A 24,583-nucleotide genomic window follows, 5' to 3' on the forward strand; every position below is an offset into this window, starting at 1 on the left:
TGCAATGGTAAACATGACATAAAACTACATTTCTAATCTTCCAAGGTGGCTAAGTTAGCGCAGCTACACCCATAGCTATCAAATTCCTAGGTTTAACAGAAAAAAAAATCAAGACACTTATCTCATCAAAGTGCTTTGGCACATCAACAATGCCAGTGGCACAATTTAACAACCCCCATAAATATGTAGCAAGCTTACAATCAAAGATGATATGATCTGTAGTCTAAATTTCATCGCAGAAACAACATTTACTATCTTTCCCTTCCCTGCTCCTTTTGATTAGCACATCTTACTAAAAATACCATCATTTGCTGATAACCACAAAATCTATGACTTCGTTCGCCATGTTGTGCAGTCGCAAATAAGACGGCGGTTCATGAAATATACTGGTATTTCAGGGGTCGCACCAAACTATAGATTTACTTCAAAAGAGAGACAATTCATGTGCACATCAATACAAGTCAGTTTATGTTTTCGATAATTCAGACTAGAACACATGCATAGTTCTCCAAGTCTGAAGTACAAGCAGGAATTACAAACCAAAATGCCACTGTAACAAGCAGGAATGGCAAACTATGTCGCCAGTTTTATTTAGTCGACCATTCAGACAAGGAAGGGCACGTTCAATGCTCTTCCAAATCCAAAGTACAAGCACACATTACATACTATATATTACCACTGTTCATTTGGTTGATAGTTCAGACTAGAAAAGGGACATGCCTGGTTCTTTCCATGTCTGAAGTATAAGCAGACATTACATAGCATACTAGTAGGCGAAATACATGTTCCCTTCCACAGCAGCAGCCAGCTCATTGTCTCAAGGTGCATTGCGGGCCAACTTTGACATCATATTTGCAGACTTCTGCAGATTTGAGGGAGAAAAAAAAACTACTTAGAACGATGAAATTCAGACAAGCCAGCAGCATGGTACCCTATGGTATATAAACTACTCCCACAGTCCCGAATTAGATGTCACAGATTTGTCTAGATTCACATATGTCTATACACTAAAACGCATCTAGATACGCATATTAGAAATAGATCTGTAGCTCTGTCTCTTCATTCAGTAGCTATCTAACTAAGATTCACTGGTAGTCATACAAAGCGAAGAATGAAGTAACTTATATCGAAACTAGCAGAACTTCAGGAATTAAATAAACTGTTCTGCGACAGACCCCAGGTACCCAGAGAGGCTGCCCAGGGCATGGGGATTTTATCTTTGGTAAATTTTAGCAATTTCTGGCTTGGCTCGGAGTGTGTATTTTTTTTTTTTCCTATAGCTTCTCTCTCCTAACTCCTATAGACTGCAATGGAACTGAAATCTATTGAATCCTGGCTCTGGAATGGTACTTGATTCAATATATGCAAACTAGCACCTTGAGGTTATCATGAATAGAGAATACGATGGAACATCTGAAGAAATTACAAACCTGTTCAGTGTGAGGCAGATACTTCCCATCAAATGTGATCACTGCACGATCTTTTCCATCAGCCCCTTTAACTTTGTCGACTGTACAGTAGAAGTCTATGGCCGACATGCTGCAAATGAAAACGATAAGATAACATGTCAACCTTGCAAGGGTTAGTGTTTGGAATTTCATGAATTCTAAAACCAAATTTCATGGAAATGAACACCATCTTTGGATTCAGAATTGGCACATTTGAGACAGTTAGAAAAGTTTAATGAGAATCTTCAAAACAAAAATCGAGCTAGAATCCAAATAATCTGAAATTTTGATGAATGTTGTCTCAGTTGTAGGCGAAGTTATTAGTGTACAGAAAAAATAAATTAAATATATGCGAATCCATCGACCAGTCCATCTAGGTTGTAGGCGAAGTTATTAGTGTACAGAAATAGAGAGGACGGCTACATCTAGGTTAATATCCCATCGATCAATCCATCTACAATTATTTTGCGCTTGTGAACTCTCATCAAATAAATATATGCGAATGTCTTACATTCCATCACCAAAGTCCTCATTGATGATTGCCTTGATGCTCTCTCCAAAATGCATGATAGCTTCATTCAGTCTGTATTCAACGAAATACACCACCGTAACCGTTAAATAATGAAAGATTAGAGACAACACAAACCATCATACTAGCAGTGAGGAGAAGCTAAAGCTGGTTGATGTTTCGACACCAACAAGGCAACAGAACAGGTTATTATCATGTTGCATTGGGAAACCGTGATAATATGGAAGCAACCAGGGACCTGTATATGGCGGGCTCGTGGACCATGTCCGGCTTATACGACCGGAAGGGCGGCTGCATCATGAGCTCCACGAGGTCGTCGGTTAGCGCCGGGATGGCCGCCCGCAGCTCGGCCGCCGTGTCGGGCTTGAGCTGCGCCTGGCGCCGCAGCAGCTGCGCGACGTACACGTTGGTGAGCCCCGTCTCGGCTCCGATGTCGGAGAAGCTCTTCCCGGACTTGGCCTTGGCTGCCATCAGCTGCTGCACCGCCGCCACCCTCGCACCGCTGTCTTCCATGGCCGCTGGCGCCGCCGGTATTGCCCGAGAGGTGCTCGACGGAATGGCGAGGTGGGGAAGCGTGGGAGTGCAGAGTGCGAAGTGGAGAGTTGGATGAGAGAACTGGCGCCGGTTGCACCGCCTTATATAGCACCGCCGGATATGCCATGGGGTGGTGCACCAGTGCGACGGCGAAAGTGTCGGCACTCGGCAGTGAGTGGCAGAAAGCCGGCGGCTATGCGACGGGGAAAGCACACGGAGGCTTTGCTTTTTTAGGTGGGCCGGTTCATTTGGGTTTATCTGGGCCGGTGCTTGGTCCTAGCCCGCCATTTTCTAGCCTCTTAAGAGGTCTTGGAACTCTCGTGTCCGCAGCTCCGCGGCGCGTTCTTCACCGCTCCGGCCTCCGGCTCCCGGAGCCTCCCGCCATCCTCCGCCACCTCCCTCGCTCGCAGCCGGTCAGCCGCGGAGCTCGATCCCATTCCTCGCCGGACGATTTCATCCAGTTTCTGCTACACCTCCCCAGTCGCTTCCGGCGCCATGCGCGTCACGTGTTCGCGCAATTGCCTGGCCGAGCTGCTCCGCCGCCACGGCCAGACGCGCTGCCCCTCGCAGCTATCCCCCGCGCGATCCATGACGCGTGGCCGGAGCGTGATGGAGCGGAGCAAGAAGAAGCGCGTGAACGACCTGGAGGTGGTCATCGAGCGCTGCAAGGTGGTCTCCAAGGTGCTCGCGGTGCTGGACGCGCTCAAGATGGAGGAGGAGCACGTCACCCCTCTCAAGCGCCTCGAGATCCTGCGCCCGCAGCTCGGCCTCGCCAAGCCGCACAAGGTGGCCCACTTCGTGCACCGCTCGCCGCAGCTCTTCCAGGTCTGCCGCGACGGCCGCGGCGTCATGTGGGCCGGCCTCTCGCCGCAGGCCGAGGCGCTCGTCGAGGAGGAGGCGCGCCTTCTGGAGGAGCACTCGCGCACGGCCGCCCAGTACGTGACGAGGCTGCTCATGATGTCGGTGGGACGGCGCCTGCCCGTCGACAAGATCGCGCATTTCCGGCGTGACATGGGGCTTCCCCACAATTTTCGGACTCGGTGGGTGCACATGTTCCCTGAGCTTTTCAGGCTGGTCACGCAGGAGGATGGTGACTACTTGGAGCTTGTTTCCTGGAACCCAGACTGGGCAGTCACTGAGCATGAGAAGAATGTGGCTGCATTGGCTGGCGACACCAATGCCAATTCTAATGCTCCTACACCAGGAGAGCTCTCACTTCCGTTCCATATGAAGTTCCCACCAGATTTCAAAAGCTACTACAAATTTAGGGGGAAAGCTCATCACTATGTGAAAACTGGTAATACCGAACAGTTTCAGAAGACATCTTACCTATCCCCTTATGCGGAGGCGACAGGATTGACCCCTGGATCACAGGAGTTTGACAAGAGGGCAGTTGCTGTGATGCATGAGATACTGAGCTTCACATTGGAGAAGAGGCTGGTAACCGACCACCTCACGCATTTCCGTCGCGAGTTTGTTATGCCACAGAAGCTGATGAGATTGCTACTGAAGCATTATGGTATCTTTTATGTGTCCGAGAGGGGGAAGCGGCTGAGCGTGTTCTTGACAGAGGCATATGATGGGACAGAGCTGATAAAAAAGGCCCCGTTAGTAAGGTGGAAAGAGAAAGTCCTTCAACTTACTGGTTATAGAGGAAAGAACAAGAATATTGGGAAAGTTCATGAGTCTTCTGATTCAGATGACAATTTGTTTGGTGGCGATGATGATGACATATTGAATCTCGAAAGTGAAGATTCAGACGATGTATTGGATGATGGTACTCTTGCAGATGATGATGAGATGGATTTAGGCGATCTAAGTGATTATACAGAGGATGTGTCAGTGAAATCTAGTTAGTACCCTGGTGGTATACAAAACATTTTTGTTTTTCTGGTTCCTGAAATTGAGCTGACAAGTGCTTGTGACCGAAGGAAGAGCTGTGCTTGGTTTCTGTCTTGGCTAGTAGCTGGAGATTTTCCCCGAGCTCATATTTTACTAGGAAACTTGGTGTCTCATGTGCTAGCCCCCAAGCTTAAACAGGATATATCGAGCTGGCATCTAAGCTGGCTCTGCCTTTTCTTCTAGAAAATTAGTGTGGCTTGTTTACATCAACACACCCTGTACTCAAGTTATGAAATTATCGAACAACCTACTCTGAAGTAACCCATAGCTTTTTCTGATTTCAGCAGTCCAGGAAGTAATGGATTCCAAATTCAGATATGTACATAACTACTCCCTCTGGTCGGATAAAATTGACGCAAAGTGTGAATCGAAAACAGCTTATACACCTACTATGTCTGTGTCGATTAAACACGACCAGAGGGAGTACTTCTCTGTGTCACTTGCAATTTTTTTTTAAAAAAAATCACATCAATTTTGTTCTATAAAAACAAGAACAACTAATTTTGCAAGAATGGAATCTGTAACGACATAGTGATTTTCTTGCATGCCAAAGATACCAATTAATAAGCCTATACTGAATAACATTTCAAAGTCTACGTATGAGAAAACCTCAAATTGATATAATACTCTTGCATTTATGTATCTTGAATTTTTCATGCTATCATGATTATACTGGACATCCTAAAGGTTACTGAAACCAGGCTGGCTGGAACAGCTTGACAGACGATGTTAAATTCTTCATCTTGATCCAATTGTTCTAGCCAATGATCTTAGTTGCCAGATCCGGGTCCCAGTTTTGGAGAACTCTTCATAAAATTAAGTTCTGGTTCCAAAAAGAAACCTCATATGAGGTTGGGAATGGCAGGAGAGTTTTCTTTCGGCTTGATGTCTGATTGGGTGATTGCCCCTTCAAAACTTGTTTTGCATTAGGTTTCTCTTGTTGTGAGCAACAGGATAAAACTATTGCAGAAGTTTTTGATGGGCGGTCTTGGGGGCTGTCTTTTAAAAGATCCTTTGGGCCTGGGGAAGTACAGGAATGACAGGTTTTGAGTGCGCTGCTTGCAGATGTGAGCCTGTCGGGGAATGAGGACCTTGTCAAATGGAGCCTCGAGAGAAAGAAGGTGTTCACTGCTAGTTCCTTGTACAGATTTATGTTGAACCCTGGTACAAGAGATCTAAGAATGCTGGATATGTGGAAGACTAACTCTCGTTTGAAACGAACAAAAAAAATCTTATGGATGTATTTTAGGAGGCAGACTCAGTCTGCTTCGCAGCTGGCCCTGCGTGGCTTGCCTGGGGATGTTTTGTGTGTTTGCTATGGCCTATGGGCCGGGTGGACCGGTAGAGGAGGATGTTGATCGTATCATTTTCCTTTGCCCCGGAGCAAAATTTATGTGTTTTGGCAAACAAAGGCTGCCTAGCAACAGGGATGGTTTTGTGGGCATTTTCCTTAATTCTGGAGGAAATAGACATAAGCATATCTTCTGGTATTTTGCTGCAGCTAAGTTTGATCTAGGATACTTCGTCCTCTTTCGAACACCAATTTCGATGATCATCAACTCGTTTTAAAATTAACAACAAGGTCAAGACTCAAGATCCTGACATAGAGAAACACCCAAGATTAACTAAGAAAGAGCAAGTCCTTAAGAAGGAGGATGCAAAACATGCAAATGTGTGAGCAATCTACATATTCATTGGCCCCTTCTATAATTTCCCTTCTTCAGGAGTCGTAGCGGGTGTATGCCACAAGATCCCTATAGACAAGGGGACAATTGAGTCATCACTTTTGGGCACATGCAACCCTATACCATCTGTCCCATTGCATTCCTCTCGTAGAGTATTGCACTGTCTTAAATGTATGATCTTAAGCACATCTTCACATGTTCATTATCATCAAATGATCCGCAAGCTTCAAGTATACATTTGCTCGGAGTTGCTTATCTTGAACTTGCTCTTCTCAACCTTGGTTACGATCTCCACTTGATGTCATCCTCACATGGGCTACATAGGATCTTACTTTTTTTGATTCAACTCCTTGAGGGGCCCCTAACCCACATATAAATATCAAATACATCGCCCATGGTTTAGGTTACAGAGTGTGATTCACATCTAGTTATTATACCATTACATCACTTGATCCCATGCGGTACATCATTTATGTTTTGTGTTGATCATCTTGATCCCAATCCCCGGACTTCGTCTTGATAATATTTCTCTTCTTCAGTATCCACAATAATTTCTTGAAAGCCATAAGAAATTCTGCACTTCACTATATTGCTGCAAGAATTGATCACCAAAACTCAATTCTCTTCTGATCATTCTTTAATTAACCATGGACAATTCGGTCATAACTCAATCTTTTTCATTCTCTATCATAACATCTTGAGCATCCTTACCCTTGATTCATGATATATTTTTATCTCCTGAACTTTGTCAAAACTTGGTCAACCGTGGGTAAACTCTTCTCAATCATAATATATAATAATCTCCTAAACTTAATGCTCCTGATGCATCACTTCACTCTAGTGGCATTTTTATCGAGTCCATCTAATATCCTTAGTGTACCAACTATGAAACGTTGATTCATATAATATCAATGAAACCATTAGTCCAAGAGGGTCGTAATTTACAAAACCACACATGTGGGCTAGATGCACTTTCACTAGAGCTCCTAAAGAAATCAATCATCCTTGTCCTTACTGCAAAAATAAAAAAAGAATCATGTGCATCCTTACCCTTGTCTTCATAATCGTCATTCTCTTTTCAATCAGCGCAAAATCTTTCCAAAAGAGATGCTAACTTTTTTAGTCTCCAATCCATAAGAGGAAACAAGAATATTTGCCTTGCGGTAGAGCTCCACGTGATAAATGGTGTTCTTTTCCACATGCATCTTGTTCTTGGTGGGTGCAAATGTCAAAGAGTTACTTGTGAGCCTTGGCCATAACACTTACTTACTACTTCTTATCCTTCGAGAAAGTCCAATATATAGAAGACGTTGGTACATCCACATTTTGACTTCTTGGTCACCTTGGGATTCTAAACCATCATATTGTAATAGTCATGCTTGGCCTCTTTGAAAAAATAAAGTTTAGTCACTCCACCATAAGGGTTTGAATGAAGGGATCAAAATGGGAGTGAATACCTTTGTTCGGTCATAGCGAGGTCTCATTCAATATGAATTTCATGACATTAAGTGGACGATCATATTGCAAGTGCCAAAGGAGACTAGGATAATAGTTCCTCCGATTCAAATAGTCCCTAGCTTTGGGTGTGAGGGTGTGATGAAAAATCTTCACCACGCTCACAAATAATGAAGACATTCTAGCTAGGTTTGCACATCTTTTACATACAAAGAAATTGCCATATATCCATTGAGATTCTTGCCCTTCATAGCATCAATGAAGTGGATATTTTAGGAATGTGTGTCTTCATAACATTGGAGGCCCATGAAATGAGAAAATTCATTGTAAGTGGCATGGTATTAGGTTTCATAAGTCATCAAAATACATCGTATTTGCATCATCATCAAAGTAAAGCGTTGCATAGAACCGCATGATGATTTCACCACTCATGTCATGTTGATATTCCATAATGTAGAGATTATTCTTGTCTACGATCCCCATAACTTCTCAAAGTGTTCGGGGTTATTCCATATGACGACAAAGTGGACGATCTTTGGTTGGGCCACTTTGTATTTTCTTCATGAGCACACTCTCTCATAGTTTTTTTTTATTTAAACCAATGTGCAGAATCTCCCATTCGTGCAATTTTCTCCAACTCAGATTGGTTGGTGAATAACCTAGGGTTTCAAAACTTCCGATACTCCATTTCACGATTTGGTCTATAATCAACCACTTGCGGGAAATGCACTTTGGCTCATAGGAGCATATGCTCCCATTATGTGAATCCACATTTCAAAGTGTCAAAAAATTCTAAACTAAATTTTCACATGTACATCTAGACATTTTATGTTGGTACACAAGTTTTCAAAAAAAAAACATTTTTCTGTGGCTCCTGTAAAAAAGACAAATTTTGATCTCTGTAACACGACTACGTACAGGACATTTTTTTGTCTTTTTTGTACACACCACACAAAATGTTGTTTTTCCACGAAAACTTGTGAACGAACATAGGATGTCATGATGTATACCAAAAAATTTATGTTAGATTTTTTTAACATTTTTAAAATTGTTTTTTTATTATTTTCTATAATGGGTGCATATGCACGCGTGTGCCAAAACGCCACCTCCACCACTTGCTTCCTTCTAATCTCTCTAGCTAGTAGGATGATGGATCACAAGAAAGTTAATGGTAGGAGGAGGTGGAAGGGTCTTCTCCATCCAACAGAGTTTCTTTGAAATTCTCACTCTAACATTCCTTCTTTTCCAAGCACTTCGTCCACATCTCTCTCAACCCTCTTCTTTCCTCTTTGACATAACGATAGTGAATATCTTCACTCACTATTACCGCATTTGATTAGAGGTCGATATAGCATAGGTAATAGTACAACATTAAGTACAGAGCCAAAAGAAAAACATACAAAACAAAGTCATGATTGCTACTCCCTCCGATCCATATTACTTGATGGATCGGAGGGAGTAGTTTCTTGTGTACCCCAGAGACTCCGGCCCTCCTACCACGAATAATCCAAGCATCAGCCCGAATAGTTCAGGGTGCAGCATTCCATCGCCAAAGGCTTTGGGATACCAAGGAAAACAACAATGGCGGCTACGATTTGGATGCTCAGGGTTATCGATTATTCTATTTTATCCAATACTTGTAGCCATTGTTGAATTTGAACTCAAGCGCTCATGACAAAACTCTCACCGTAGAATGAAATTCCTTGAGAAATCTCAGCCTGATTCTTGCTATGTTGTTGGTGCTATAATTTGAGAAATCTCAGCCTGATTCTTGCTATGTTGTTGGTGCTATAATTTTGCCAGAGCTGATGTGTCTTATTAAGTGCACACTGTTTTGTTGGTTAGCAACAGCCTGTGAACCATTGGGCTTATTTCAGTAGATATTTGGTCCCCTCAGTTTGTTTCGTTGTTTGATAATATAAGCTGTAATAAGGCCAGTACTGTACAGGGCAGTGGTACTCCACTGTCCATTCCGTTGCAGTTACAGCGAAAAGGGGCTGTGAATCTTTCTTTCTCTCTTAATATGAAAAAGAAAGGCACCCAACATATATTGAAATAGTCTCATCAATCTGGCTAAGCCATGGGTATCTTGACTCTTGAGTTATGATATTGCCTGGCATATTTTCGTCTTGTGTACCCTACGATATGCAATCTCACACTGGCCAGCTCAATTTTCTTGGGGTTTAAAGTGGTGTCAGATGCCGTCCTACCGTACTGGCTTCTCTTGTCCAAGCATACTGATTAATAAGTTCCAGAAGTTACTATTTTTTTGTGCGTGTAGCTAAAAGAGAATCCACTTATATACCTGCAAAATTAGAGAACATGGATACTATTTCTCACTGCATCTGAAGTGTTTCCGTAAGTTTCAAGATGGAGTATATTATTCCTGACAGAGTATACAATGCTTGTTTTTTCATCAGAAAAGAACATCACACTTGAGCACGCATTCACTGGCCGGAAATAGTCAGAGATTATTCATCCACCCTTGGCTCTGCTCCTCCAAACAAGCTCACATGGTGATCAGAGGCTCGGCTTAATGCTACCACATGGGGGTGCACGGCAAGACAGCCTCCCCAATTTATTTCCTGGATGGGTGCAACCATGAATGTTCTGTTCCTACTGCACATCTCCCATCCAGCCAGCCACACTGCCCGACCGGCCATACCAGACGAGACGCGTATCTGGAGGATGGAGCCATGATCCTTATTCAAGGTTTCGAAGTTCGCACGCATAACAATGGCGGTACGGTGGTCGGTTCATCAGATCGCGTGACCAGCACAAAAACATCGTCTCCTTCTCTCGTTTGATCTCTTCGTACGGCCTCTTCAAGGATCCCATCATTTTCTCCATGGTTTCTTGTTGGGAATTGGAACAAGGCGGAGGTTTCTTCCTATCCTGTTGCTGGTAGCTAGCATCACCGCATCAGACCATCGTCCCTCTGTCAGTTGAGGCTGCACCATTTTGGCCGGCGTACTGCCGGACGTACTGGATGTAGGAACCAGCGCCACGCCAAATTGAAGGGGTGTAGCTGCAATCTGCACTTCTGCAGGACACTGCGGCCTGAAAATTTGCAATAGTAGTAGAGATGTCTGCATCTGAAAATACAAAAACCGCTCGTGCTAATCCCCTTTTGTGCCGTTTGATTGATTCGTAGGTCGTCGTCGTTGCGATCCTGACTGAAAATTTCCCCTTCAATTGCGTGATAGCGAGGTGGGAGCAGGGACCATGTCCACGATCATGATTTGCAACTACGAGCACTAGAAAGAGAGAGGTCGCTTTTCGAGTAGTAATGTTTTGGAAGTCCAACTCCCAACTGTGTATATGTAGATTACACATAGTCGTGCCATAAATAAATCTATTTTTTGGTGGCAAGAGAGTAGTTAATCGTTGCTGACCGAGTTCAAAGTTCAGACTGTTCAAGCTCCTTTCACAATGAACATGATCTTAACTCTTTCAGACTCTCAAAGACTCGAAACTCGATCACACATTTGATCTACGACAAGCCATCGAGCATGGCAGAAGAGACTGAGGGCACCTCCAACGACGGCTCGCAGGAAGATAGTGGGCGCGTTTGGTAGGCTGTGGCTCCTAGCACTTGGTTGCCTGTGGGTCACCGCGCTATTACATCGCACGGTTCTTAAAGCAGTGTTTTGCATGTATTCAGAGGAACGTTCGAATCAGTAGCTTCTCCAGGGCTAGGTCCGTTCTTTTTCCTCCTGCACTCGATCGATGCAACTGACTCGGTTAGTCTCACTCTTCCTTACACTACTCTACATACCCTCTCCTCAAATCAATACAACCACACTTCGAATTGAAATACTGTACATGAAAAAGATGCGTGTCGATGATATGAATCAATTTCCACAATTGGTTTCGGGTTTGGTCAGTTGTAAATCGTCAATTTCTTGTATGAAGTTTTAAGCGAATTATGTCAAATTCGTGGTACACGTTCAACCATTTGAGATTTCCTTTCAGGAGTAGGTTCACCTCGCCATTCCGCATGATTTTCATGTTGACAGGTTTTTATTTCGGTGTATATACACTGATAAATAAATAATTCACAAATATAATGTAATCTGTACGTATGTGTGAGTAAGGTTTGGAGTACTTTTGCTTAACTTCTCGCTTGTCGTTTTCATGGATGGCGACGTGGTGATGATATGTGAGAAGTGAGAGGTGATAATCCATGGTGGTGGCGGCATGGTGATGTTCGTCTTCGTGGTCGGCGACGTGGTGATGCTTATGAGACCGGCGTTGTTATGGTGGTATTCAACTTCGTGCTCAGCGACATGGTGATGCTTGTGACGGGCATGAACGGCGGTGTCATGGTGGTGTTCGTCTTCGTGTTCGGTGACGTGGTGATGCCTGTGACCAGAGGTGTCATGGTGGTGTTCGACGACGTCGTCGGCGACATTGTAATGCTTCTGACAGGCGTGAATGGCGGTGTCGTGATGTTGTTCGTCGACGTGGTGATGCCTGTGACGGGCGTGACCGGCGGTGTCATGGTGGTGATGGTTATGGTATGTGATATGCAGTAATCCATGGCGGTAACCGTATAGGTGTAGGCAGTGATGATGTCATGGTGGCGACATTCTTGTTGTGCTACACCGAAAGCTTCGGCCTATCATATTCAGCCCAGTCTTGCGCACGCCACCTTGGCCATCGTCGGCGAGAGTGACATGGTGGTCTTCCCGCGCACCGGTGATACGTCTCCAACGTATCTATAATTTCTGATGTTCCATGCTAGTTTTATGACAATACCTACATGTTTTGCTCACACTTTATAATGATTTCATGCATTTTCCGGAACTAACCTATTAACAAGATGCCGAAGTGCCAGTTCCTGTTTTCTGTTGTTTTTGGTTCCAGAAAGGCTGCTCGGGCAATATTCTCGGAATTCGACGAAACAAAGACCAAATATCTTATTTCCCCCGGAAAGTTCCAGAACACCGAAGGAGAGTCGGAGGCGGGCAGCAGGGGGCCCACACCATAAGGCGGCGCGGTTGGCCCCCTGGCCGCGCCAGCTTATGGGGAGGGGGCCCCGTGGCCCCTCCGACTCCGCCTCTTCGCCTATAAAGTCCCTCGCGACCTAAAACCTCGATACCAATTGACGAAACTCCAGAAAGACTCCAGGGGCGCTGCCGCCATCGCGAAACTCCGTTTCGGGGGACAGAAGTCTCTGTTCCGGCACGCCGCCGAGACGGGGAAGTGCCCCCGGAAGCCATCTCCATCAACGCCACCGCCTCCATCATGCTCCGTGAGTAGTCCCCCCATGGACTACGGGTTCTAGTTGTAGCTAGTTGGTACTCTCTCTCCCATGTACTTCAATACAATGATCTCATGAGCTGCCTTACATGATTGAGATTCATCTGATGTAATCGGTGTTGTGTTTGTTGGGATCCGATGGATTGTTACATTATGATTAGTCTATCTATAAAGTTTGTGAAGTTATTGTTGCTGCAATCTTGTTGTGTTTAATGCTTGTCACTAGTGCACGAGTGGCATGATCTTAGATTTAAGCTATATACTTATTGCTTAGATTGTATCTACAAATTGTTTGCACATGTCTATGTCCGGAACCCGAGGCCCCAGAGTGACAACAACTGGGATAACTGGAGGGGAAGGCGTAGGTATGAGGATCACATGTTTTCACCAAGTGTTAATGCTTTGCTCCGGTGCTCTATTAAAAGGAGTACCTTAATTTCCGATAGATTCCCTAGAGTCCTGCTGCCACCGGCTGGTAGGACAAAAGATGTTATACAAGTTTCTCATTGCGAGCACGTATGACTATATATGGAAAACATGCCTACATGATTAATAATCTTGATGTTCTGTCTTAATGCTATTTCAATCCTATCAATTGCCCAACTGTAATTTGTTCACCCAACACTTGTTATTGGAGAGTTACCACTAGTGTAGATAGTTGGGAACCCTGGTCCATATTTCATCATCAAATACTCGTTCCTATATGTCATTGGAAGTAGTATCAACTATTTTCTGGTGCCATTGCCTCTGTGTTACTGTTACTGCTGTTGTGTTACTGTTACTATTGCTCTCATATCACTGCTGCTTTCACATCACCCCTGTTACTAGTGCTTTTCCAGGGCGAGCTGAATTGACAACTTAGTTGTTAAGGCTTATAAGTATTCTTTACCTCCCCTTGTGTCGAATCAATAAATTTGGGTTTTACTTCCCTCGAAGACTGTTGCGATCCCCTATACTTGTGGGTTATCAACCGGCGTGGTGCCATGCTTCGTGACAGCGGCGTCAAGCTTTGTGATAGGTGAGGAGGTGAGAGGTAAGGTTAAGTGGTGAGGCTTAAGCTGGGCTCGTATGAAACCAACCAGATTAAGCCCTTCATTTCTGCTGGGCCAAAATATTCTGCACAGGCTGCCAAACGAGTGGTGTTTTCTTGCCCATGGCCCATTCTCAACGCGCAGGAGCCGGCTCCCATCTCGCTAGCGCAATCATGCAAGAAATCGGCCCAGTCTACCAAACGGGCCCAGTCTGTGCATGTTGCTATATGCGTGGTCTGGAGGCAAGCAAGGCTCAATGGCGACCCGTAAACGGATTGCGCCCCACGGACTGATACGTTTCGGCGTATTTTCCACCTAAACTTAGGTTTACTTTGCAGTCAAATGGATAGCCCGCGTGTCTGCTTCGCGCTGCCGTTTTGTCCGCCCTAGGCAGATACACACCCGACCCGCACAACCCTCCCCACCTCCCCTATCGCCACTCTGCCTCCGTAGATTCGGCCACCAGTTTTGGCCCCATAACTTAGCAGTGCTAGCTCTGGCCTCTTTCCGTTGTTATCGGGTGGCCTTGGTGCGGTGATACGTCCAATTTGCATCACTATTTTATATCATAATTTGCTGTTATTCATTGATATATTTCATATTGGGACACAATACTTATGTTATTTCATCTATTTTGCATGTTTCATGATTATTTGGAGATCGCGCACCGGAGCCAGGATTCTGCTGGAAAAAGCACCGTCAGGACGCAATATTTCGGAAGATCAACTGTGGAAGGAAATTTCACCAAAAATCCTATTTTTCCAGATGACGAAGGAACCAGAAGGGGGAGCCAGCTGGACCCAAGGTGGGCCCACACCATAGGGCGGCGCGGCCCATGGCCTGGCCGCTCCACCATGTGGTGTGGGGCCCCCACAGCCCCTTTCGCCTCCTTTTCTTCGCGAAACCCTTCGTCCCGAAGACCTAAGCCACGAGAGGAATCCTCACGAAGGGTTACGGCCGCCTCGCGGGGCGGAAAACACCGGAGAGAAAAGAACTCTCCGGCGGGCGAGGAATCCGCCGGGGAAATTCCATCCCGAAGGGGAAATCGACGCCATCGTCACCGCCATCGAGCTGGACATCATCTCCATCACCATCATCATCATCTCCACCATCATCACCGCCATCTCCACCGCTGGACATCGTCACCGCTGTAGCAATTTGGGTTTGATCTTGATTGTTTGATAGGGGAAACTCTCCCGGTACTGATTTCTACTTGTTATTGATGCTATTGAGTGAAACCATTGAACCAAGGTTTATGTTCAGATTGTTATTCATCATCATATCACCTCTGATCATGTTCCATATGATGTCTCGTGAGTAGTTCGTTTAGTTCTTGAGGACATGGGTGAAGTCTAAATGTTAGTAGTGAACTATGGTTGAGTAATATTCAATGTTATGATATTTAAGTTGTGGTGTTATTCTTCTAGTGGTGTCGTGTGAACGTCGACTACACGACACTTCACCATTTATGGGCCTAGGGGAATGCATCTTGTACTCGTTTGCCAATTGCGGGGTTGCCGGAGTGACGAAACCCGAGCCCCCGTTGGTATATCGATGCGGGGAGGGATCGCAGGATCTCGCAGTTTAAGGCCGTGGTTAGATTTATCTTAATTACTTTCTTGTAGTTGCGGATGCTTGCAAGGGGTATAATCACAAGTATGTATTAGTCCTAGGAAGGGCGGTACATTAGCATAGGTTCACCCACGCAACACTTATCAAAACAATGAAGATTAATCAGCTGTATGTAGCGAAAGCACTAGACTAAAATCCCGTGTGTCCTCAAGAACGTTTGGTCATTATAAGTAAACAAACCGGCTTGTCCTTTGTGCTAAAAAGGATTGGGCCACTCGCTGCAATTATTTCTCTCGCAATTTACTTACTTGTACTTATTTCATCTGCTATATCAAAACCCCCTAAATACTTGTCTGTGAGCATTTACAGTGAATCCTTCATCAAAACTGCTTGTCAACACCTTCTGCTCCTCGTTGGGATCGACATTCTTACTTATCGAAGATACTACGATACACCCCCTATACTTGTGGGTCATCAAGACTATTTTCACGGCGCCGTTGCCGGGGAGTGAAGCGCTATTGGTAAGTGGAATTGGTAAGGAAAACCTTTTCCTGTTTGTGCTGATTTTATTTCTGCCTGCTGCTATAAGTCATTATGGAGAGATCTTCTCTTCAATTTCTATTTGGGAAATCTACTACTACTGCAACGGTAGTGGATGAGGCGCCAGGTGAGGAAGTAATACCATATAAAATACCTATGAAAATTATTGAACATGTTATGGATAACCGCTATGAAGGGGATGGAACTGTCCATCCTGGTGATCATTTACTGTTTTTGCATGAATTATGCGAGGTTATTCAAATGTGCAGGTATTGCTATGAATGAAGTTAGAAAGAAACTATTATCTATATCGTCTGTCCGGTAAAGCGGCGCATTGGTACAAATTGTTGAAGAATGGTGATTCTCTTGATTGGGAGGACATTGTGTCTTTATTTTATTCCAAATTTTATCCTCCAAGTGAAATTCACAAAGATCGGAACCGCATATATAATTTCCGGCCTCATGATGGAGAGAGTATTGCCCAAGCTTGGGGGAGATTGAAGTCTTTAATGCTCAAATGCCCCATTCATGAGCTTCCTGGTAATGTTATTATTGATAATTTCTATGCAAGACTTTCTTTTCAAGACAAGACCTTGCTGGATACTTCTTGTTCTGGATCATTTACGTGCAATAAAGAAGAGTTTAAAAGGGACCTTCTTGATCGGATCCAAGAAAATACTGAAGGTTGGGAGAACGACAAGGATAGAGAATCAGGTATAATTTATGATTATAAATGCATTGAAGCTTTTATGGATACTGATGAATTTCGTAATATGAGTGCTACATATGGTCTTGATTCTCAAGTTGCTGCAAATCTTTATAAAGCTTTTGCCTCTCATTATGAATTTCCTAAGAAGAATTTTGACAAGTATCATGAACCGTATAAAGATAAAATTGATTCACCTATTAATAAACGTGTTGTAGTTGAAACTGCTGATCATGTTATTCCTGAAGCTTATATTGAAAAAACTCCTTTTCCTGCTAAAATGAAGGAGTACTCTGTTATAAATAGTGCGGTTCATAAAAGTGAAAAGAAACCTATAGAACTCGAAGAACAAATAAAAGTTGAACCTCTTCGTTGCAATAGTTAAAGATCTTGTGACTCGAAAATGTGGAGGATGGTCATATTATTTTCTGTGAAGATGCTTCTAATATTGTTTCACATCCTAATAAACCCAAACAAGTTAGTGTTCCTATGCTATCTCGTTAGAATTGGTGATCATTGCTATTATGGTTTATGTGATATTGGTGCAAGTGTTAGTGCTATACCTTATGAGCTTTACACGGAGATTATGCACGAAATTGATTCTTGTGAACTTGAAGATATTGATGTAGTTATTCAGCTGGCTAATAGAGAAACTATTTCTCCAATTGGTATTGTTCGAGATGTGGAAGTTCTATGTGGTAAGATTAAATATCCTGCTGACTTTTTGGTACTTGGTTCTGCTGCTAGTGATTATTGTCCTATCATTTTTGGTAGACCTTTTCTAAATACTTGTGGAGCTATTATAGATTGCAAGAAAGAGAAAATTTTGACTAAATTTGTTGGTGAATCTTATGAGTTTAACTTCTCTAAATTTACCAAAACTCCTTATAAAGCTGATTTGCCTAGTAATGATTTTAAAATGGAGCAGTGTGCATCTATTGTTCTTGTTCCTAATAATCCTTTGCAGCAACATTTGGAGAATAGCGAGAGTGAAGATTTTAGGAAAGAAAGAGATGAGCTTGAGGAGATTTTTCTTCGCCAACCTATTCTCAAGCATGATTTACCGGTGGAAGACTTGGGCACAACACCGCCACCAAAGGAAGATCCTGTTTTTGATTTAAAGCCTTTGCCCGATAATCTTAAATATGCTCATATTGATGATAAGAAAATATATCCTGTTATTATTAGTTCTAAGCTTACAGAGTTTGAAGAAGAAAGATTATTGCAAATATTGAAGAAACACCGAGGTGCTATTGGCTATACTCTTGATGACTTGAAGGGGATTTCTCCCTCTATTTGCCAACACGCCATTAATATGGAAGATGATGCGAAGCCTGTTGTTGAACCTCAGCGTCGTCTAATTCCTAAGATGAAGGATGTGGTAAGACATGAGGTATTACGACTTCTTGAAGCTGGTATTATATATCCTATTGCTGATAGTAGATGGGTTAGTCATGTGCATTGCGTTCCTAAGAAAGGAGGAATGACTCGTTGTGCCTAATGATAATGATGAGCTCATACCTCAAAGAGTAGTTGTAGGGTATAGAATGTGCATTGATTATCGAAAAGTTAATAAGGTTACTAAAAAAGATCATTACCCTTTACCATTTATTGATCAAATGCTAGAAAGATTGTCTAAAAATACTCATTTTTGCTTTCTTGATGGTTATTCAGGTTTTCACAAATTGCTTCGTTAAAACTAAAGATCAAGAGAAAACCACTTTTACTTGTCCCTATGGAACTTATGCTTATAGGCGTATGCCTTTTGGTTTATGTAATGCTCCTGCTACTTTTCAAAGATGCATGTCTGCTATTTTTCATGGCTTTTGTGAGAGTATTGTGGAAGTATTCATGGATGATTTTTCCGTCTACGGGAATTCTTTTGATAGTTGCTTGCGAAACCTTGATAAAGTTTTGCGGAGATGTGAAGAAACTAACCTTGTTCTTAATTGGGAGAAATGCCACTTTATGGTTAATGAAGGAATTGTATTGGGACATAAAATTTCTGAGAGAGGTATTGAAGTTGATAGAGCTAAAGTTGAAGCCATTGAGAAGATGCCCTATCCGAGGGATGTTAAAGGTATTCGTAGTGTTCTTGGTCATGCTTGGGTTTTATAGGAGATTTATTAAAGATTTCTCCAAGATTTCAAAGCCTCTTACTAATCTTCTTCAAAAAGATGTACCTTTTGTTTTTGATGATGATTGTAAGGAAGCTTTTGAAACTCTAAAGAAAGCCTTAACAACTGCTCCTATAGTTGAACCTCCTGATTGGAATTTACCTTTTGAAATTATGTGTGATGCTAGTAATTTTGCTGTAGGCGTTGTTCTTGGACAGCGAGTAGATAAAAAATTAAATGTTATTCATTATGCTAGTAAAACTCTTGATGCTCCTCAAAGAAATTATGCTACTACTGAAAAAGAATTGTTAGCTGTAGTCTTTGCTTGTGATAAATTTAGATCTTATATTGTTGATTCAAAAGTTACGATTCATGCTGATCATCGTTGCAATTAGATACCTTATGACAAAGAAAGATGCTAAGCCGAGGCTTATTAGATGGGTACTTCTTTTGCAAGAATTTGATTTACATATTGTAGATAGGAAAGGTGCTGATAATCCTGTTGTCGATAATTTGTCTAGATTGGAAAATATTGCTTATGATCACGTTCTCGTTAATGATAGTTTTCCAAATGAACAATTGGCTGTAATAAAGGTGAGATCGCGAGACGAGTCCTTGGTATGCTGATTATGCTAACTTTATTGTTTCCAAGTACTTGCCTCCAACCTTTTCAGCTCAGCGAGAGGAGGAAATTCTTTTATGACTTGAGGCATTATTTCGGGATGACCCACACTTATATAAAGAAGGAGTGGATGGTATTCTGCGAAGGTGTGTTCCCGAATATGAACAACAAGAGATATTGGGTAAATGTCATGGTAGTGCTTATGGAGGACATCACGCCGGAGATAGAACCGCGCAAAAAGTTCTACAATCAGGTTTTTATTGGCAAACTCTCTTCAAAGATGCAAGGAAGTTTATTCTATCTTGTGATGAATGTCAAAGGGTTGGTAATATCTCCAGACGCAATGAAATGCCTATGAATTATACTCTTGTTATTGAACCGTTCGATTGTTGGGGATTTGACTTCATGGGACCTTTTCCCTCTTCGGAAGGTAACACTCATATACTTGTTGCTTCGTTGATTATGTTACTAAATGGGTGGAAGCCATACCTACAAAAAGTGCTTGATGGTGAGACCTCTTTAAAAATGCTTTTAGATATTATTTTTCCTAGATTTGGAGTACCTAGATATATTATGACTGATGGAGGTTCTCATTTTATTCATGGAGGTTTTAGAAAAACTCTTGCTAGGTATGGTATTAATCATAGAATTGCTTCCGCTTATCACCCTCAAACTAGTGGTCAAGTAGAATTATCAAATAGAGAGATTAAATCTATTTTGGGAAAGACCGTTAATAAATCTAGAAAGAATTGGGCTAGTAAATTGAAAGAAGCACTTTGGGCTTATAGAACTGCTTATAAAAATCTCATGGGAATGTCACCCTATAAAATGGTTTACGGAAAAGCTTGTCATTTACCTTTAGAACTAGAACACAAAGCTTATTGGGCTGTTAGAGAATTAAATAAAGATCCTAAACTTGCTGGTAATAAGAGGTTGCTACAATTAAGTTCTCTAGATGAATGGAGAAGTGAAGCTTATGAAAATGCTAAACTCTTTAAAGAAAAAGTTAAAAAATGGCATGATAGAAGGATCATCAAAAGAGAGTTTAATATTGGGGATAAAGTCCTATTGTATCGGTCTCGTCTCGGATTCTTTACAGGGAAATTACTCTCGAAATGGGAAGGACCATATGTTGTTGAGGAGGTGTATCGTTCAGGAGAAATTAAAATTAGCTCTCTCCAAGGCAATGCTACGCAAGTGGTGAATGGACAAAGACTCAAGCATTATATCTCAGGTGATTCTTATAATGTTGATGTTGATATAATTCAAGTGGAAACACCGGAGGCTTTCATCAAAGGACAAATTGACGATCGCGTAACTCGACTTTGAATAGGTAACGATGCTCGGTAATGAAAAGTTCGCAATTTACTTTCCGAACAATATTTTTGCTGTTTCTGGAAAATATGAAAAATTACGAGATCGAAACGGAGTGGAAAGGACGCACGAGGGCGTGCCACCATAGGCCGGCGCGGGCTGGCTTGGGCCCGCGCCGCCCTATGGTGGCACCGCCTCGTCGCCCCTTTCCGACTCTGGTTCGACCTGGTACTTTCCGTTTGTTCTGAAATTTTTTATTATATAATCCCCCGGACCCCTGGAGGTCCGTATATCGTTTTCTCGACGTGTTTTGTTTTGAGCACGTTTACGCCGGGATCTATTTTCAATCTAGGAGCACCATGGCCTCCGACAACAAGGGCAAAGGGCTTTCGAAGGAAGAAGTGAAAAGGATGTCGTCAAAACAAGAGCAACAAGCTGTTGGGAGTAAGCAAGTCTTGGTGGGATCCGTTGATACTCGACGTTCTTTCTCTCATAACTTGCGGGGACCCTTACCCCCTGCTCTTGGCCTCGACTCTTTCCATGTGCTTTGGAAGAAGCTCTACGGACTACCGATGAGTTTTGTGGTCAATACTGGACTCTAAGAAGAGAAGTGGAGATACTCGGGGAGGAGAATTACCGACTCCGTAGAATGCTCGGGATATTACTTGATGCCCGTCACGGGTTCGCCATCGCCGACTTCGGATAACAATGAATCTCTTCGAGACTTAGTGCAGATTTGCCAAGCCGAGAAGCTGAAGTCGAAGGAGATCCGTAAGAAGCGCATGAGGGATTCATCACCACCATCGCCAAAGGAGTAATCCATCATCGGTATTGGCATCCCCTTGGTTTGTTCCAAGCTTGGGGAGTGCCGCGGTATCACATCATCACTACCTTTTACTTTTTACTATCAAGTAGTGTCATATCATGAGTAGGGAAGTTATCGTATAAGATGGGTTGCGGTGTGGAAGTATCTCTCCTTTAGTTTGTCTATGTATCCCTTGGTGTGAGTTATCGTTATGGAATATTAATGAGAAGTCTTATCATTTACATATTGCACACCTTATTTTAGTTTGCAATTTCTACTATATGATTGATCTTGATTTTAGTATTGGTACCACTTTGGGAGCATTAAGTAAATCTATTTGGTTTTGGCAAACTTAGCAATGGTCAATAGTAACAACACTTTGAGTTCAAGAAGAATAGAGGAAATACATGTAGAAGATGTTATTATCTTTCTTATCGAGTCCTTAGCTTAGTATTCTAAAGTTAAAACTGTTTGTGCTTACAAGTAAGATGCATGATTGTTTCTATCACATGTATATTAGTTTGTTTCCCTCAACTCCTATGCTTGCTATTTAACCTTGCTAGCCAAAGACCTGTGCTGAGAGGGAATACTTCTCGTGCATCCAAACTCGAACCCAAACCTATGCCATTTGTGTCCACCATATCTACCCTACTTGCATGGTATTTTCTGCCATTCCAAGTAAATACTTCATGTGCTACCTTTAAACAATTCAAAACTTATTACTCTTTATTTGTGTCAATGTTTTATAGCTCATGAGGAAGTATGTGGTGTTTTATCTTTCAGTCTTGTTAGGCAGCCTCCACTAATGGACTAGTGGCTTCATCCACTTATCCTATAATTTTGCAATAAGAGGCGGCAACGGGGTTCCCAGCCCCAATTAATCAACTTTCATTAATAATTCTCTTCACATGTTTTGCCCTGATTCATCAGTAAGCAACTTAATTTTGCAATAGACACTCCTCCATGGTATGAGATTGTTGGAAGGCACCCGAGGATTCGGTTAGTCATGGCTTGTGTAAGCAAAGGTTGGGGGGAGTTTCATCCTTAAATAAACTAAAGTACATGTGTAAACAAAAGAGAAGAGGGATGATCTACCTTGCTGGGTAGAGATAACGTCCTTCATGGGAGCCGCTCTTTGGAGGTCCGTTTGGCAAGGGGGTTAGAGTACCCGCTACCGAGTCGTTGACAACGACAAACACCTCTCAAAACTTTACTTTTATTCTCTTTATATGATTTCAAAACTGAAAAAGCTCTAGCACATGATTTAATCCCTGCTTCCCTCTGCGAAGGGCCTGTCTTTTACTTTATGTTGAGTCAGTAAACCTATTTCCCTCCATCTCAAGCAAGAATTCGAGTTGTTGTGATCAAACTATTATATTGTGATTTGCTTCATCATGTCTTTACTCTTTCTTGTTTAGTACAAGTTTTACCTGAATGAATATAGCTTTGAAAGTCATCAATGATTAATATGATTGAGTATGCAAGTTTACCATAAGCTTTAATATGAGAGCGTTGCTCAATAGATAAAGTATAATCTGTTAACTGTTCTCTGACCAAGAACAAAGTTTGCCATCACCAATTATGATTTCTTATGCACCTTTATTTGTGATTACCTTATACTTGTTTCAAGTTGAGTTATATGAGGAAGTTGTTTATTATAATGTCTTGTGTGAATGAATATGATGCTTCTTGTCCGTATTTTGTTTATCGACTCTTCACTCCATAAACATGTGGTCCTGTTTACCGAGTTCAGTTTCGCTTGGGGACAAGCGAAGTCTAAGCTTAGGGGGAGTTGATACGTCCAATTTGCATCACTATTTTATATCATAATTTGCTGTTATTCATTGATATATTTCATATTGGGACACAATACTTATGTTATTTCATCTATTTTGCATGTTTCATGATTATTTGGAGATCGCGCACCGGAGCCGGGATTACTGCTGGAAAAAGCACCGTCAGGATGCAATATTTCGGAAGATCAACTGTGGAAGGAAATTTCACCAAAAATCCTATTTTTCCGGATGACGAAGGAAGCCGGAAGGGGAGCCAGCTGGACCCAAGGTGGGCCCACACCATAGGGCGGTGCGGCCCATGGCCCGGCCGCGCCACCATGTGGTGTGGGGCCCCCACAGCCCCTTTCGCCTCCTTTTCTTCGCGAAACCCTTCGTCCCGAAGACCTAAGCCACGAGAGGAATCCTCACGAAGGGTTACGGCCGCCTCGCGGGGCGGAGAACACCGAGAGAAAAGAGCTCTCCGGCGGGCGAGGAATCCGCCGGGGAAATTCCCTCCCGGAGGGGAAATCGACGCCATCGTCACCGCCATCGAGCTGGACATCATCTCCATCACCATCATCATCATCTCCACCATCATCACCGCCATCTCCACCGCTGGACATCGTCACCGCTGTAGCAATTTGGGTTTGATCTTGATTGTTTGATAGGGGAAACTCTCCGGGTATTGATTTCTACTTGTTATTGATGCTATTGAGTGAAACCATTGAACCAAGGTTTATGTTCAGATTGTTATTCATCATCATATCACCTCCGATCATGTTCCATATGATGTCTCGTGAGTAGTTCGTTTAGTTCTTGAGGACATGGGTGAAGTCTAAATGTTAGTAGTGAACTATGGTTGAGTAATATTCAATGTTATGATATTTAAGTTGTGGTGTTATTCTTCTAGTGGTGTCGTGTGAACGTCGACTACACGACACTTCACCATTTATGGGCCTAGGGGAATGCATCTTGTACTCGTTTGCCAATTGCGGGGTTGCCGGAGTGACGAAACCCGAGCCCCCGTTGGTATATCGATGCGGGAGGGATCGCGAGGATCTCGAGTTTAAGAGTCTGTGGTTAGATTTATCTTAATTACTTTCTTGTAGTTGCGGATGCTTGCAAGGGGTATAATCACAAGTATGTATTAGTCCTAGGAAGGGCGGTACATTAGCATAGGTTCACCCACGCAACACTTATCAAAACAATGAAGATTAATCAGCTGTATCTGTATGTAGCGAAAGCACTAGACTAAAATCCCGTGTGTCCTCAAGAACGTTTGG

At 42.8% G+C, this 24,583-nt stretch overlaps 2 protein-coding genes across 2 annotated transcripts; one reads left to right on the forward strand and one right to left on the reverse strand.

Moving 5' to 3' along the window:
• Window positions 1-1,255: 1,255 nt before the first annotated feature.
• Window positions 1,256-2,564, reverse strand: LOC124696059 (cyanate hydratase-like). The gene is made up of 3 exons (XM_047228842.1): window positions 2,216-2,564; window positions 1,960-2,031; window positions 1,256-1,539 (listed from the first exon to the last, which is right to left on the reverse strand). Exons 1-3 carry the CDS (start codon window positions 2,488-2,490, stop codon window positions 1,356-1,358), a joined length of 531 nt encoding a protein of 176 aa, XP_047084798.1. The 5' UTR covers window positions 2,491-2,564; the 3' UTR covers window positions 1,256-1,355.
• Window positions 2,565-3,006: 442 nt separating this feature from the next.
• LOC124696060 (protein WHAT'S THIS FACTOR 1, chloroplastic-like) lies at window positions 3,007-4,554 on the forward strand. Its single transcript, XM_047228843.1, has one exon. The coding sequence runs from the start codon at window positions 3,007-3,009 to the stop codon at window positions 4,366-4,368; it is 1,362 nt and encodes a 453-aa protein (XP_047084799.1). The 3' UTR covers window positions 4,369-4,554.
• The last annotated feature ends 20,029 nt before the right edge of the window (window positions 4,555-24,583 follow it).

The sequence above is a fragment of the Lolium rigidum genome, chromosome 3, assembly GCF_022539505.1.
Source record: "Lolium rigidum isolate FL_2022 chromosome 3, APGP_CSIRO_Lrig_0.1, whole genome shotgun sequence".
Classification (NCBI taxonomy): domain Eukaryota; kingdom Viridiplantae; phylum Streptophyta; class Magnoliopsida; order Poales; family Poaceae; genus Lolium; species Lolium rigidum.

Coding starts and splice junctions, on each gene's coding strand:
- LOC124696059 (XM_047228842.1), bottom strand. CDS start 2,490: ATGGAAGACAGCGGTGCGAGGGTGGCGGCGGTGCAGCAGCTGATGGCA. Junction 2,032..2,215: donor CACGAGCCCGCCATATACAG/GTCCCTGGTTGC, acceptor CGTTGAATACAG/ACTGAATGAAGCTATCATGC. Junction 1,540..1,959: donor GAGGACTTTGGTGATGGAAT/GTAAGACATTCG, acceptor TTTCATTTGCAG/CATGTCGGCCATAGACTTCT.
- LOC124696060 (XM_047228843.1), top strand. CDS start 3,007: ATGCGCGTCACGTGTTCGCGCAATTGCCTGGCCGAGCTGCTCCGCCGC.